At 43.2% G+C, this 15,040-nt stretch overlaps 1 protein-coding gene across 4 annotated transcripts; it reads right to left on the bottom strand.

The window, feature by feature from the left end:
- Window positions 1-2: 2 nt before the first annotated feature.
- RDM1 (RAD52 motif containing 1) lies at window positions 3-12,761 on the bottom strand. 4 transcript variants are annotated; one of them, XM_054455854.1, is made up of 7 exons: window positions 12,546-12,697; window positions 11,989-12,168; window positions 7,396-7,518; window positions 6,492-6,660; window positions 4,465-4,563; window positions 2,111-2,196; window positions 3-373 (listed from the first exon to the last, which is right to left on the bottom strand). In XM_054455854.1, the coding sequence occupies exons 1-7, from the start codon at window positions 12,639-12,641 to the stop codon at window positions 272-274; spliced, it is 855 nt and encodes a 284-aa protein (XP_054311829.1). In that variant the 5' UTR covers window positions 12,642-12,697; the 3' UTR covers window positions 3-271. The 4 variants fall into 4 exon arrangements, 2 of the variants coding, with proteins under 2 accessions (XP_054311829.1, XP_054311830.1); XM_054455855.1 differs by lacking the exon at window positions 4,465-4,563 and having other exon boundaries at window positions 10-373; window positions 12,546-12,761; XR_010124500.1 differs by lacking the exons at window positions 4,465-4,563; window positions 6,492-6,660 and having other exon boundaries at window positions 243-373; window positions 12,546-12,666.
- Window positions 12,762-15,040: the final 2,279 nt, after the last annotated feature.

Raw genomic sequence — 15,040 nt, forward strand, 5'->3', positions numbered from 1 at the left:
TACCATATCTTTATCTAGGCAACCTTTATTAAGTTCCGTTCCAGATCCCCTCCTCGTCACCAGGGCGATCTTATCCCACAATCCTACCCAAGCCTCCCTTCCCACTCCACCAGAACACCCCTTCCCTCCCCTTCGCCACGAAAGATTTGGGCGGCCGACCCAGGTGGTTCCAGGACTCCAGCAGCCTATAGTGGTGGGGCGGGGTGGGGTAGGGGCACGGCAGAGCTTCCCAAGGAAGTTACGTGACCTCGCCTTGAGATATTCAGAAATGTTAGTCAAGTTCTGGCAGCCTGAACTCTTCCTCCTCCAAGCTGAAATCTGAGAGATACTCTTCCTCCTCTTGGCCATACTGCTTCCAGGGAGAGCAAGGGACCTGCAAAATGTGAGCTAGTTAGGGTGGCAGGCAGAACACACATTACGGTCATTCATTCCAAAATGTTGCCGTTTTTGCTAAACTTTCCATATCCTTTGTTGCATGTTTGATAATTCACCACTCTATTAGGTAGGGGCTGCCAGGGAATAAGTGAGGACTCCAAATTTTCTGTAGGAGGGGTTTTGGGAGGTGGGCAATTCAGTCTGGGAGAGAAGTTTGAACTGTCATCCTGCCTTGACTTAACATAGCCATTACCCTAGAAATTACAGCGCCACTCTTCAGAGGTCTACCCTGTGTGCACACATGGAGAAGAGGCTTAGGTTGTTAAAGTCAGCTGCTAAATAATTTCCTGAAATGCGACTATAACTGGAATCCAGCTGACTTCCTCCACAGCCATTGTTACCTATTTTATTACTCATTGTCTGGCACAATCACCAGCATGTGAACTCTAAGAACGTGCTTCATCTTATGCCAGTGCCTAGCATAGGTATATGGTGCAGATTAATGGTTTTACAATGGAAGGGATTCCAAGACTTGCCTCATTTAGGGATAGATCTATTGTTATAATCAGATTTCTGAAATCAGTGCTGACTTTCTCTCACATTTCACAGGAAGCTAGACTTCTTAAAGCTTGAAGTTTCCTTGATGGGTTGTATTTAAATTGAATTAAAATAACTATTTTACAGGGAAAAACTTCAAAACAAAACGCTTTGCAACTTTGGGGTAAAAGTTAAATAAAACACTAGCCCCAAATTAAGTTCCTACTGAAATAAAACACTTTTGCTACTTTTTAAAAAAACATTCCATATGTAGTAAATAATGACTGTTTTCTTTCAGAGATTAATTTAGAAACTTAATCCCTATTTAAGAGCTTTCATATACAGTCATGCGTTGCTTGCCATGTGAGGAGAAGCTTGAAAAATATGTCATTAGGTGATTTCACCCTTGTGCTAACATCATAGCATATACTTCCATAAACCTAGGTGGTATAGCCTACAGCACACCTAGGCTATATGGTATGGCCTATGGCTCCTAGGCTATAAACCTGTACTGTATGTTACTATACTGAATACCAAAGGCAATTGTAACATAATGGCAGGTATTTGTGTATGTAAAATGGAAAATGTACAGTAAAAATACTGTTTAAAAATAAAAAATGGTATAGCTGTAAGGGATAGCTCCATTATACTCTTATGGAACCGCCATCATATATGTGGTCTATTGTTGACCGAAACATCATTTTGTAGCACATGATTGTAATTGATTTACAGAAAGATCTCAGCAAAATATTCTACCCAAGATATACGGGAGATATTGAGATCCAGGTAATAAACTGTATTTGAAAGGCATTATAGTTTTCGAAAGCTGTAGCACGATCATTCTTAAGGCCAGTTACTTTCTCCCCATATCTCTGGGATCCTGTTTGAAGAAAGTTCTAAAAAGGCCTGTGTTCAAGCAGCCCGGCATCCCTAACTCCTGGGGGAAGACTAATCCCTCTCCTGTGTCCACAACTGTAGTAATACTCTAATAGTCCTCAGTTCTGCTCTCCACACTTCAAATAAGGGGTCAGAGCCAAAGGTCAAGACTTCAGGAAAAGCCCCAGAAATACTCTGCACTCAAAAGTAGTATCAGTTTCACATTTTCCTAAGAATGAAACAAATTATCCTCCAAATTATGCTGCTTTTTTTGAATTATGGTTACACTGGCTATGTTACCCAAGTTTTTATCTTCACATACTTGAATTAAACCGTGTAGTTCTTCTTCGCATCTGACATCTACGATGTCTTCACTGGGTCTGTACTCCACAGCTATTTTACCACTTTCTGAAATAAAGTTAGGGAGGATCAGTTCAGAATCTTTTTCATTCTAAAACTTCCTGCATATAATGGTAGCACCCCATGATGAAACATTGTTTTGGTTTCTAAAAGCAGAAAATAAGAGCATTTTCCTGGAAGTTTCCTTATCTCCTCATCTCACACTTCAGTTTTTTCTTTCCTTTTTTTTTTTTTTTTTTTTTTTTAGAAGACAGGGTCTCACTCTGTCACCCAGGCTGGAGTATAATGGCACTGTCATAGCTCACTGCAGCCTGGAATTCCTGGGATCAAGTGATCCCCCTGGCTCAGCCTCCAGAGTAGCAGGGACTACAGGTACACACCACTGTGCCTGCCTAATTTTTTTTTTAGAGACATGGTCTTGCTTTGTTGCCCAGGCTGGTCTCGAACTCCTGGCTTTAAGTGGTCTTCCTGCCTTGGCCTCCCAAAATGCTGAGATTACAGGTGTGAGTCACCATGTCTGGCCTCACACCTCAGTTTTTAACATATGTATGAAATATCAACCATATTTGGTACAAAGGACTTTATGATCTTACAGACAGGAACTAAGGAATAACATAAGAAATAAAAAATGTGGAAACCAAAATGTTCAATCATAATATGACTAAATGGTAAGGCATCAGATGGGGGTCAAAGCAAGTTCAAATTTGGAATAGAGACCACTGGGCTAGTAGACACTTCACATTAGAAGCAAGGGTCAGGTGTCTACTCCTTTTGAACAAAATTCATTCCACCAGATACAATGAACAAAGCTTCTGAGAGAGAGAACATTTGAACATTTTATTGGCAGACACAGGCCCACATACCCTTATAGACAACAGAACTACCTTCAAGTCAAACTAGAGCCATAAGGCTTTTGGTCTAAGAAGCTTTCAGTGTGTGCAAGAGATACCTTTATATACTAGGGAGAGGTAAACAACCTACACACTTCCTTTGGTTCTTAAAGGTTGTTACTCAGACTTGACAGTTGATGACCAAGGAAGTAAGACTTTCACTAGAATGGCTGTTGCCCAGGTTGGAAAGCTGAGAGCAATCACGGCCACCTCCTACAAGAAAATAAAGGTCTGTGGTAACTTAATTAGGATCTCTCAGTCTCTAAGCCTTTAGGGCTGTGAAGCAGAAGAGCAACTCTGTTCAGGGACTCTCTGCTAATCATCAGGCTTCCTTTGGGCACAGCCTATAAGATTCGTGCCACTGTAGAACTCAATAGGGAATACAAGCAATGGCATTCAATAGCATGACCAATTCCAAGGCTCACAGCAAAGCAGCTGATTGTTGTATAAGAATCATACTTGCCCAATGTGTCAGTGCCAGAAATGAAAGCTAAAACTGAATTCTCGATTCAGGAAACATAATCTAATAAACTCTTCAGCAGAGAGTTTATTTATTCAGAGAGAAATCAACAATGACAATAATAGTTAATATGTCTGCTTATCTTGTAAGTGTAGCTCTGAGTTTTTACATTTGTCATCTCATTTACTCTTACAATATCCTCCATAAGGCTGACTGAATTACTAACCCCAGTTTGTAGATGAAGAGACTGCAGCTTAGAGATATTAAGTATTTTCAAATCTCTCTGGCTATAAGACCTAAAATTGCATTAAAAAATCTTTTTTTTTTTGAGATGGAGTTTCGCTCTGTCACTCAGGCTGGAGTGCAGTGGTGCGATCTTGGCTCACCGTAAGCTCCACCTCCCAGGTTCACGCCATTCTCCTGCCTCAGCCTCCCAAGTAGCTGGGACTACGGGTGCCCGCCACTACACCCGGCTAATTTTTTAATATTTTTAGTAGAGACAGGGTTTCATCGTGTTAGCCAGGATGGTCTCCATCTCCTGACCTCATGATCCGCCCATCTCAGCCTCCCAAAGTGCTGGGATTACAGGCGTGAGCCACCGTGCCCGGCCTAATTTCATTAAAAATCTAAGAGACAGAGTTAGGACTCAAATCCATGTGTCCAAAACTTATAATCACTATTCTGTATGATAGGCAAGCAATTAAAGAAGACCTGGCTTAAACATTTTCTGTGGGAACTGAGGCAAGTCTTTTCACATCTGTAAACGAGGGACAATATTTGCTGTCATTTTTTTTCACAAATGTCACACAGAACAAATTTGAGCCTGTTGGTGTGAAATAATTTAGCAAATGAAAGCATACTATAGAGTGCTTTAGATATCAATATTTTTATCCAATTAACTTTTCAAAATGAGTTTATTTGCTCATTGAAACTGAAGTACTTCAAGGACGATCAAGACAGTCTTACCTAGAACAACAATCAACAGTTTCTGGAATGCGTCTGACAAAGCCTTCTGAATAGCAAGCTTCTGGGCTGTCTTCCTTTTCATAAGGAATGATAACGGTCCTAAATCCAACCAAAACAAATGGATTTAAGATGCCTATTTGAATGATAATTGCTATATGTTTAAAAAATAAAAAAGCATCCACGGTTCTTAGCTCATAACCTTCATGACTAAGGGCAGACAGCACAAGAGTATGGTTGAATGGCTCTGTTATAGGTACATCCTGGCAGGGCCCATTTTTACTACCTCCATCTAGTAGGGAAGTTCCTGAAGTACTAGAAGGGAGATAAGAGCCAAGAACCTGGCACATGTCTCACATCACCCAGAGATTTCAAATTTATCAGTTAAGGCTACACTCCTACAGACCCTACCCTCCTATGCATCAAGGGCTGGAATCACTCATCAAAAAAGGTTTGGTTGGCTGGACCTGGTGGCCCATGCCTGTAATCCCAGCACTTGGGGAGGCTGAGGCAGGTGGAGGCCAGGAGTTCAAGAACAGCCTGGTCAATGTGGTGAAACTTGAGGCCAGGAGTTCAAAAACAGCCTGGCCAACATGGTGAAACGCTGTCTCTACTAAAAGTGCAAAAATTAGCTGGGTGTGGTGGCACACATGTGTAATCCCAGCTACCTGGGAGTCTGAGGCACAAGAATAGCTTGAACTGGGAGGCGGAGGTTGCAGTGAGCCGAGATCATGCCACTGCACTCCAGCCTGGGTGACAGAGTGAGACTCTTTGTCTCAAAAAAAAAAAAAAAAAGATGCTAGGCACAGTGGCTCACGCCTGTAATCCCAGCACTTTGGGAGGCCAAGGTGGGCAGATCACTTGAGGTCAGGAGTTTGAGAGTAGTCTGGGCAACATGGTGAAACCCTGTCTCTAATAAAAATACAACCACAAGAAAATAGCCAGGTGTGGTTGTAGGCACCTATAACCCCAGCTACTTGGGAGGCTGAGGCAGGACAATCGCTTGAACCTGGGAGGTGGAGGTTGCTGTGAGCCGAGATCACGCCAGTGCATTTCAGCCTGGGCAACTGAGTGAGGCTTCATCTCAAAAGAGAAAAAACTTTGGTACAGACAATCTGGCTCCTCCCTGGGCATCACCCCCAGGAGCCTACTCCACTCCATTAGCCTACAGCCCTGCGTCTGACTTCAAACCCTAAGCCTGATGGCCATGAATACTAAAAAAATACTCAACATCAGTATCAATTGAATACCCTTTCTAGATATCTATATTAGACTCTTTTTCTGCTGAAACCCTTTTATGAGTAAAAAAAGGAACTGAATGTTTACACAAAAGTTTATGTGAATCTTTAGATGGTGACCTGGCATGGTGGCTCATGCCTATAACCCCAGCAACTTGGGATCCTAAGTCAAGAGGATCACTTGAGGCCAGGAGTTGGAGACCAGGTGGGAAAACACAGAAAGACTCCATCTCTAAAAATAATATTAATAATAATAATAATTAGCCAGGTGTGGTGGTGTACACCTGTAGTCCTGGCTACTCAAGAGGCTGAGGCAGGAGGATCCCTTGAACTCAGAAGTTGGAGGCTACAGTGAGCTATGATCATGCTATTGCATTCTAGCCTGGGCAACAGAGCAAGATCCTATCTCTAAAAAATAATAAATAGATAAAAAAGAAATCTTTAGATGGTTTTGCTGGGATAACCGAGAGCTATAAGAGACACGTATTTGAAGGACTATTTTAGTTTGAAGCAAGTTCTTAACCAAAAACTGTAAAAACATTACTTCCTTCTTCCTCCTAAGCTTCTTGGCAGGAAGTCAGCTGTACGATTTTAAATTTAAAGGTTCAATCAGGTATTGCCTACAGTAAAACCCTATATTGTAAGACAGAAAAACTCTGCCCAGGACTTCAGTAGCTCAGAGAGGGAGGGGCTTGATATGTATCTGAAAAGATGAGTTTTGGAAAGTAAGAAAAAAGAAAGATCCTTTCCACTCCAAATCCCTACCCTCCTCCACTCCCAGTGAAAACAGACCTTCCTCCACCTTATCCATAGGCTCCTCCACCAAGCCAATGCCAGGACTCCTGCAATCATAGGATGGCAACACCACTTCTAAAGCACAGAAGAACTTCAGGCTTTGCTTCGGAAGTGGCACCATGCTATCTTCATTTTCCCTTTCTTCAAGGTCAGAAAGCTCCTGAAGCTGTAAGGATATTTAATGTAAGGTCCTTCCTGGGATCTTAATGTAGGCTTCAAAATGTTTTGTTATTAAAAGTAAAAACTTGACTGGGCATGGTGGTTCACGCCTGTAATCCCAGTACTTTGGGAGGCCGAGGTGGGCGGATCACGAGGTCAAGAGGTTGAGACCATCCTGGCCAACATGGTGAAACCCCATCTCTACTAAAAATACAAAAATTAGCTGGGTGTGGTGGTGGGCGCCTGTAGTCCCAACTACTTGGGAGGCTGAAGCAGGAGAATCACTTGCACCCAGGAGGCAGATTTTGCAGTGAGCCGAGATAGCGCCACTGCACTCCAGCCTGGTGACAGAGCGAGACTATGTCTCAAAAAAAAAAAAAAAAAAACCAATTAAAAAAAAGAAAACCCAAAAAACAAGTACACTCCAGTCATTCAGGCTAACAGTTGAGGTGTCCTATGGCTTCAAAATCAAGTTAGATTTGCAAATGAATTGCTAGATAGAGACAACCATTTTTTATTATATGCCACAAAAACAGTGGAGAAAATTATGAATACCACCATTCAAGTGACTGAGATTATTAATTCTAGGTAGCAGGCCAATTCAGACATGTCAATTTATCCTCAATGGTAGAGGCCTCTCACATCTCCTCCCTACAATCCAGTTCAATACTTCTGTCTAAAATCTAGGATTTCAATGTTGAAAGGAGAGTGTGGTTAGTGAAAAAAAATCTACAAGGTTTACCTTGATGATCCTTTTGGACCACCCATTGAAACCAAAGTAGTAATTCGCCAGTTCTTGGCATTGGGAACTCTTCAGGGCAAGGGCTTGATGTTGAACTGCCTTATGTCTGGTGCCAAGACAAACCTAAAATCATAAGAGATAGACCCATAAATATCACAACCGCTAGAGATTTTATTTTGGATACATCTGAGATTTGTCAATACCAACCATGCAACAAAAAATTGTTTTGGTCTTCCCATTCAGTAGTTCCTGCTTGAGAATATGACCTGAATATAGATAAGATGAACCCACCACCCATCCCCCTCCCCAAATTACTAACCCGTTAAAAGATGAAATAACATAGGGTGCAGTGGCTCACACTTGTAATCCCAGCACTTTGGGAGGCTGAGGCAGGTGGATCACAAAGTAAGGATATCGAGACCATCCTGGCTAACATAGTGAAACCTCGTCTCTACTAAAAATACTAAAAATTAGCCAGGCATGGTGGCACATGCCTGTAGTCCCAGCTACTCGGGAGGCTGAGGCAGGGGAATCGCTTGAACCTGGGAGGCAGAGGTTGCAGTGAGCCGAGATGGTGCCACTGCACTCCACCCTAGGCGACAGAGTGAGACTCTGTCTCAAAAAAAAAAAAAAAGAAAAAAAAGGAAATACAAATACTTCTATAAATTTTACAAGCAACTGAAACAACTAGAGGTTTATCTGCATTTATATGCTTCTTTGAGAACGCAAATGTCTACTGTTAATTCTTAAAACATTTTATCCATTTTTGTGGATTTCTTACATCACAAGTTCTTTCCTATATGTCTATTTCATTTTTTAAGTGTAGTATATTATATTCATGAAATTCAAATGATACAAATAAAGTCAAATTTATTTGTATTAGAAATTAATAAGAATTAACAGTAAAGTTCTTTTTTTTTTTTTTTTTTTTTGAGACTGAGTCTCGCTCTGTCGCCCAGGCTGGAGTGCAGTGGCATGATCTTGGCTCACTGCAAGCTCCGCCTGCCAGGTTCACGCCATTCTCCTGCCTCAGCGTCCCGAGTAGTTGGGACTACAGGCGCCTGCCACCACGCCTGGCTAATTTTTTGTATTTTTTAGTAGAGACGGGGTTTCACTGTGTTAGCCAGGATGGTCTCGATCTCCTGACCTCGTGATCTGCCAGCCTCGGCCTCCCAAAGTGCTGGGATTACAGGCGTGAGCCACCGCACCCGGCCGTAAAGTTAATTCTTTATTGATTTGTTTATGCACCTTCCTCTATCACTGGTTTATAAGCTCCTTAAGTCCCAGATGAAACCATAGCTTATTCTTTTTTCATTTCCAGAACTAAGCATAGTTCTTGGCCTATAATAGAGCACAGATGATCTGTCGATTGAATGAATAAAACAATGAGCAAGTAAAAAATGAAATTACTTTCTCCAACTGAAAAGAAGGAGAAATGCCTGTTGGGAAAGAAATGAAGACCAATTTTTAAACGTTGAGTGCCACTGGCGAGACTGGCCTGTATCATGAGTCACAGTGGAGCCTTTCTGGACAACCAGGAAGCTTCAGAAAAACTCTGAGGCCCCGGGTGGCACAGACAGCTGTCAGCTTGGATAACTTTGCCACAGTTCTTGGCAGCAACCGTTTTCCTTCATTTCACCAAAAAAAAAAAAAAAAAAAAAAAAAACAAAAAACCCTCTTGGCCGGGCGCGGTGGCTCACGCCTGTAATCCCGGCACTTTGGGAGGCCAAGGCGGGCAGATCACTTGAGATCAGGAGTTCAAGACCAGCCTGGCCAACATGGAGAAATCTTGTCTCTACCAAAAATACAAAAATTAGCTGGGCATGGTGGTGCATGCCTGTAATCCCAGCTACTCTGGAGGCTGAGGCAGGAGAATCAGTTAAACCCGGGAGGCAGAGGCTGCAGTGAGCTGAGATCATGCCATTGCACTCCAGCCTGGGTGACAGAGCAAGACTCCATCTCAAAAACACAAAACAAAACAAACAAACAAAAAAAACCCAAAAAGCAAAAACAAAACCCTTTCAGGTGCCTTAGGCCTTTCCTTGATTTTATTTTAAAACATTATTCTCTTTTCCATATTTAGAAAGGCAAAAAACACAGGAACTAAGTGTATGTGCTAAAGTAGAAAAGAACACTTAAACTAGATTACAGTGGGGGGCGAGTAGTAACGGAAAGCTTTGAGTTTAGTAATAAATCTAGTATGAACGCCCTCTCGTCTCACCTATCTATTGAGTTGTAGAACATTTCCTTCATTACTGTCTCAGTGATAGGCTTTATGCTGTGAAATTCTCAAAACCTAAAGCTTATGAAATGGTCTCAATGTCCAAAGAGCACTAAAAACTCATTACTTGCAAAATGATACCAAGTAAATGTTTCATAATCTTAGTTGTACCTTTATAATATTTGAGTGGCTATGTGAAATGGTCACAGATTAGAAACAGACCATAGTTCAAAAGTTAAATAATATCTCACAGGTAATCATTTCAGTCACAGGAAGTGGAACCAGGATTGAAGAGGGTGTTCAACAGGCTAAGAGGGCGTTGAACAGGCTACTGAAGTGGCAGTAGTATACCTGGAGTCATTATTAAGCAGAGTTCTCAGATTTGATCAAGGTTAATTCAATGAGGAATGGAATATAGAGAAGAATAGGCAGCAAGATTAGTAGGAAGCAGTCAGATCAAGTAGCCAATCAGGAATTGAAATGGTCCTTGAAAAGGGAAAGATGACTGAATTGAGGCATACAATGAGATATCATTCTGTGGCTCTGAGAAAGTAAAATTGGTTAGCATGCTAATATGGAATAGGGTTTCTACAACACCGCTTGAAGAATGTTCCCATCCTCTCAGAACTGAAGGGAGTTTCAAACAGGCAGTTTGTGAGCCATGATGAGCATGATGATGATGATGATGTGATGATGATGATACAGTCTCCTTTATGTAACAGCTGGCAGAAGACCTGGTCACACCCACGCATTTTAAATTCACATAAAAGTAAATATATAGGCTGGGCGCGGTGGCTCACACTTATAATCCCAGCACTTTGGGAGGCTGAGGCGGGTGGATCACCTGAGTTCAGGAGTTCGAGACCAGCCTGACCAACATGGAGAAACCCCATCTCTACCAAAAATACAAAATCAGCCAGGCGTGGTGGTGCATGCCTGTAATCCCTGCTACTTGGGAGGCTGAGGCAGGGGAATCGCTTGAACCCGGGAGGCGGAGGTTGTGGTGAGCTGAGATCACACCATTGCACTCCAGCCTGGGCAACAAGAGCGAAACTCCGTCTTTAAAAAAAAAAGTAAATATATAATATATGGCTGGGCGCAGTGGCTCACACCTGTAGTCCCAGCACTTTGGGAGGCTGAGGCGGGCAGATCACTTGAGGTCAGGAATTTGAGACCAGACTGGCCAACATGGCGAAACTCCATCTCTACTAAAATACAAAAATTAGCCAGGTGTGGTGGCAGGCGCCTGTAGTCCCAGCTACTCAGGAGGTTGAGGCAGGAGAATCACTTGAACCCGGAAGGCAGAGGTTGCAGTGAGCCAAGATCATGCCACTGCTCTCCAGCCTGGGTGACAAAATGAGACTCCATCTCAAAAAATAAAAATAAAAAGTAAATGTAGCTGGGCATGGTGGCCTGTACCTAGCTACTTAAGAGGCTGAGGCAGGAGGACTGCTTGAGGCCAGGATTTAGAGACCAGCCTGGGCAACACAGGGATACTCTGTCTCTAAAAAAATTAAAAAGTAAATATAAGCAGAAGTCTTCTGGCGAAGATTTCATTCATTCACTCATTTTTTAGAGATAGGGTTTCACTCTGTGGCCCAGCCAGGAGTGCAGTGATGCAATTATTGCTCACTGCACCCTCAAACTCCTGGGCTCAAGCGATCCTCCCACCTCAGTCTCCCAAGTAGCTGGGACTACAGGTGCATGCCACATCTGGCTGATATTTAATTTTTTATTTTTCTTTCTTTCTTTTTTTTGAGATGGAGTCTCACTCTGTCACCCAGGCTAGAGTGCAGTGGCACAATCTCGGGTCACTGCAGCCTCCACCTCCTGGGTTAAAGTAATTCTCATGCTTCAGCCTCCCGAGTAGCTGGGACTACAGGCGCATGCCACCATGCCCGGATAGTTTTTGTATTTTTAGTACAGATGGAGTTTTGCTATGTTGCCCAGGCTAGTCTCAAACTGCTGGCCTCAAGTGATCAGCCCGCCTCGATCTCCCAAAGTGCTGGGATTACAGGCATGAGCCACGGTGCCCAGCCTTATCTTTAAAAATTTTTTATAGAGATGGGGTCTCATTTTGTTGCCCAAGCTGAGATTTCTTAAAAAGGGACAGCATAAAATGACATGAGGTTTAGCATCAGTAGGTTTTAGTTCAATCTCAAGTTTCCATAATTCTTGTCAGGAACCTTAAACAAGTCACTCAACCATCTTGAGTTTGAGTTTCTTCATCTAAAAAACCCAGAGAACTGGAAGATTAGTGTGGCAATGCATCTGAAAATATTCTGTAAACCAGAGTGCTAGACAAATGCTAACCTATTATTGAATTCAGCACTTCATTTCAGCGGAGCTAGGAATTCCATATTTTGACCCACCTTGACTGGAGATTTCTGAAAAAGCTGCTTCCGGTCGCATGCCTTTTGGGCTCTGTGGGCAGCCCTTGCAGAATAAAACTTAATGACGGCATAGAAACCAGGATGGGCCACGGCAGCATTTGGGAAGACCCGGACTGAATACAGAAGGCCAAACTGGGAAAATGCTGTGAACAGAGAATGCTGTGGGGGTGGGACAAGTAAGTGCATGAAATCTCACGCTCAGAAAATAAAACCGCACATGCCCTCATATTCCCCAAACCTCTCTTCGCGAAGGATGCGATTCAAAACACTCCCCACTTAATCAACAGGTTTTCCTCTTAAAATCCTAAACTTTAAGAAGCACTGGAAGGTAAAACGTTCTGACGGTGGAGAGATACCTCTCTGGGACTCTAAAAATCTGTTGGGGGTCGTTAGTTGTCAGTTGGGATCCTCTTTTATAATTAAGAGTCCCTCAGCGGAGGCTGAGGCAGGTGAGGGTCTGTGGCAGGACTCCGGAACTCCCAGTCAGCGGGTGGGCAGCTTTCTCCATCCCTCCCTCCATCCTGGCCCCGGCTCACATGCAAAGCCTCGGCCGTGGGTCCGGAGCTCAGCTCCCACACTAGCAAGGTTTTGTCACTCTCGATGGGAACCGCAAAAGGTACCAACTCCGCCATCCTCCCTTCACCGCACCTGCGCGGCTAACCCTCGCCCCAACATTGCGCCTGCGCAAGGCACGCCCGCGCTTTTTTAAAAAAGAGGCGCATGCGAGGGGCGGGGCCGGGGCTCGGATCGCTCCCTTGCCCCTCCTACCTAGGGCCGGCCTGTGAGTCTGTTCCCCTCCTCCAGTCACAGCCCCAAGATCCCTGAGTTTAGAGCTTCCGTTCAATGCATGTTTAGGGTAAAGTCCCAAAATAGGCTGACAGGATGGAAGGGTAGGGACGTGTTTATAGTAGCCAGCTTCATCATCACTCCTGAAGGAGATTAGGGTACTAAGTATTAGCACTATCTACTGAGCTTGTGGGAAATAACCACGAAAGATGCACTCTTTTGACTTAAGAGGTTTTTTTAAGAGTTTAAAATTGCAAATAAAAGTATAACTCACTAAACGATTAACAGTCTGGCATGAAATCTTTAAAAAGAATTCCCTGGTTTTCCTATGTCATTCTGGTGAATCGTGTATGTGTACTTGTGGGGGTCAGATGATGTGAGAGGTTGGAGGTACGAGTGAGAAGCAGAGATTAATTTTGAAAAAAGAAAAACAAACAAGAAAACCCACAAAGAATAAGTCCAAATAGGGCACCAACATTGGAGCTGATGGTGTCTGAGAAGGGTAGGTGTCATAATCAGCTACGTGGTGGAGGAGTGTAATCAACTGGTGGGTTTATCATACCCACTGCCCAGAAAAGCTGATTTACTGAGACAGTGTTATTGAAATAGAGAAAGAGTTTCACAAGCACAGAACCAGCTAAATAGAAGACCGGAGTTTTACTATTACTCAACTTAGCCTCCCTGAAAATTTGGAAGCTGGTGTTTTTTAAAGGATAATTTGGCAGTCAGGGGGCCAGGGAATAGGAAATGCTGACTGGTTGGGTTAAGGATGAAATCAGAGAGAGTCAGAGCTTGTGTTCTTGTGCTGAGTGAATTCCTGGTTGGGGGCCGCAAGACCAGATGAGCCAGTTTGCCCATGTGAGTGGTGCCAGCTGGTCCATCAGAATAAAGGGTCTGAAAAATACCTAGAACGCCAATATTAGGTTTTACAATAGTAATGTTGAAAGGAGTTAGTTAGCTTGGACACAAAGCAAGGGAAGGGTCCCCAGAAAGATCCTGGCTCACAGGGTCAGTGCCTTACCCCCACATAACATAAAAAGCAGCCTGGGAAAAAATTCAAGCTACCGGCACCCATAAGAGAACTAGCATAGGGTGTTGTGCCTGAAGACATGGAAAAACCTCTGGCCCATTTGGATAAAAGCTTGCGCAAAACTTCAGCTCACTCAGACAAAAGAACAAGGCCTGGCATAGAAATGCTTTTGTCCTTTGTATAGTCAGTGGGCTCCCAGGATGAAGTTGCTTCTACTTTTGTAGGCATGGGCATAGTGGACTCCGGTGGGTTCCAGTGGGCACTCTACTTTCCTTTTTGGACCTGTAAGTCCAGCCTCTATGAATCATCACTTCAGCCCCTGATAGGTCTTGGGCCAAGCTAAGCAGCATCTAAGAATCATTTCAGCTCCTGACTGGTCCTGGGCCAAGGCTGCTTGCCAAGCTGAGTTCTCCAAGACAGCTGGCGGACTAAGCACATTGCTTCCCCTTTCCAGTCCATAAAGACCCCAGCCTCACAGGGGACACCCGTTCTGGCCCCCACGCTCTGCTAGCAGAGAGCTTTCTTCTTTTGCTTATTAAACTTTCACTGTAACCCCACCTTTGTGTCCACAAATGTGCTCCTTAAGATGTGCTCCTTAATCATCTTGGAGGTAGGACAAAGAACTCCGGGGGTTATATCAGACAACTACAGACTGTTATATCTTGATGCGTTGCTGAGACTACAACAGTGTTTTGTATAGGAGCAACTGGAGAGGTTAGGAATCTTGTGGCCTCTGGCTACATAATTTCTGAGCCATAATTTCTAATCTTGTGGCTAATTTGTTAGTTTTACAGAGGAGATTGATTCCCAAGCAGGGAGGTGGTTTATTTCAGGAAGGGACTATTATCTTTGTTTCAAAGTTAAGCAGCAAAAATTCCTCTCATAGTTAGCTTGGCCTGTGCCCAGGAATGAGCAAGGGCAGCTTGGAGGTTAGAAGCAAAATGGAATCAGTTAGGTCAGATTTCTCATAATTTTTATAAAGGCAGTTTCAGTAACACAAGAAGTAAAGCGAGTCCTACCACTGTTTATTTTAATCCTAGAATGTCAGAGCCAGAAGAGACCCTGCAGGACAAGTCTCTTGTGGTTTCTGAATAATGATCCTCAGATTCATGCTGTGATAAAGTTTTCAACCCTACTCTACAAAATGAGGACCATATGGAAAATATAATCAGGTTTTTTATAATTTCATAAAATAAAATAGATTCCACTCCATTC

The sequence above is a fragment of the Pongo pygmaeus genome, chromosome 19, assembly GCF_028885625.2.
Source record: "Pongo pygmaeus isolate AG05252 chromosome 19, NHGRI_mPonPyg2-v2.0_pri, whole genome shotgun sequence".
Classification (NCBI taxonomy): domain Eukaryota; kingdom Metazoa; phylum Chordata; class Mammalia; order Primates; family Hominidae; genus Pongo; species Pongo pygmaeus.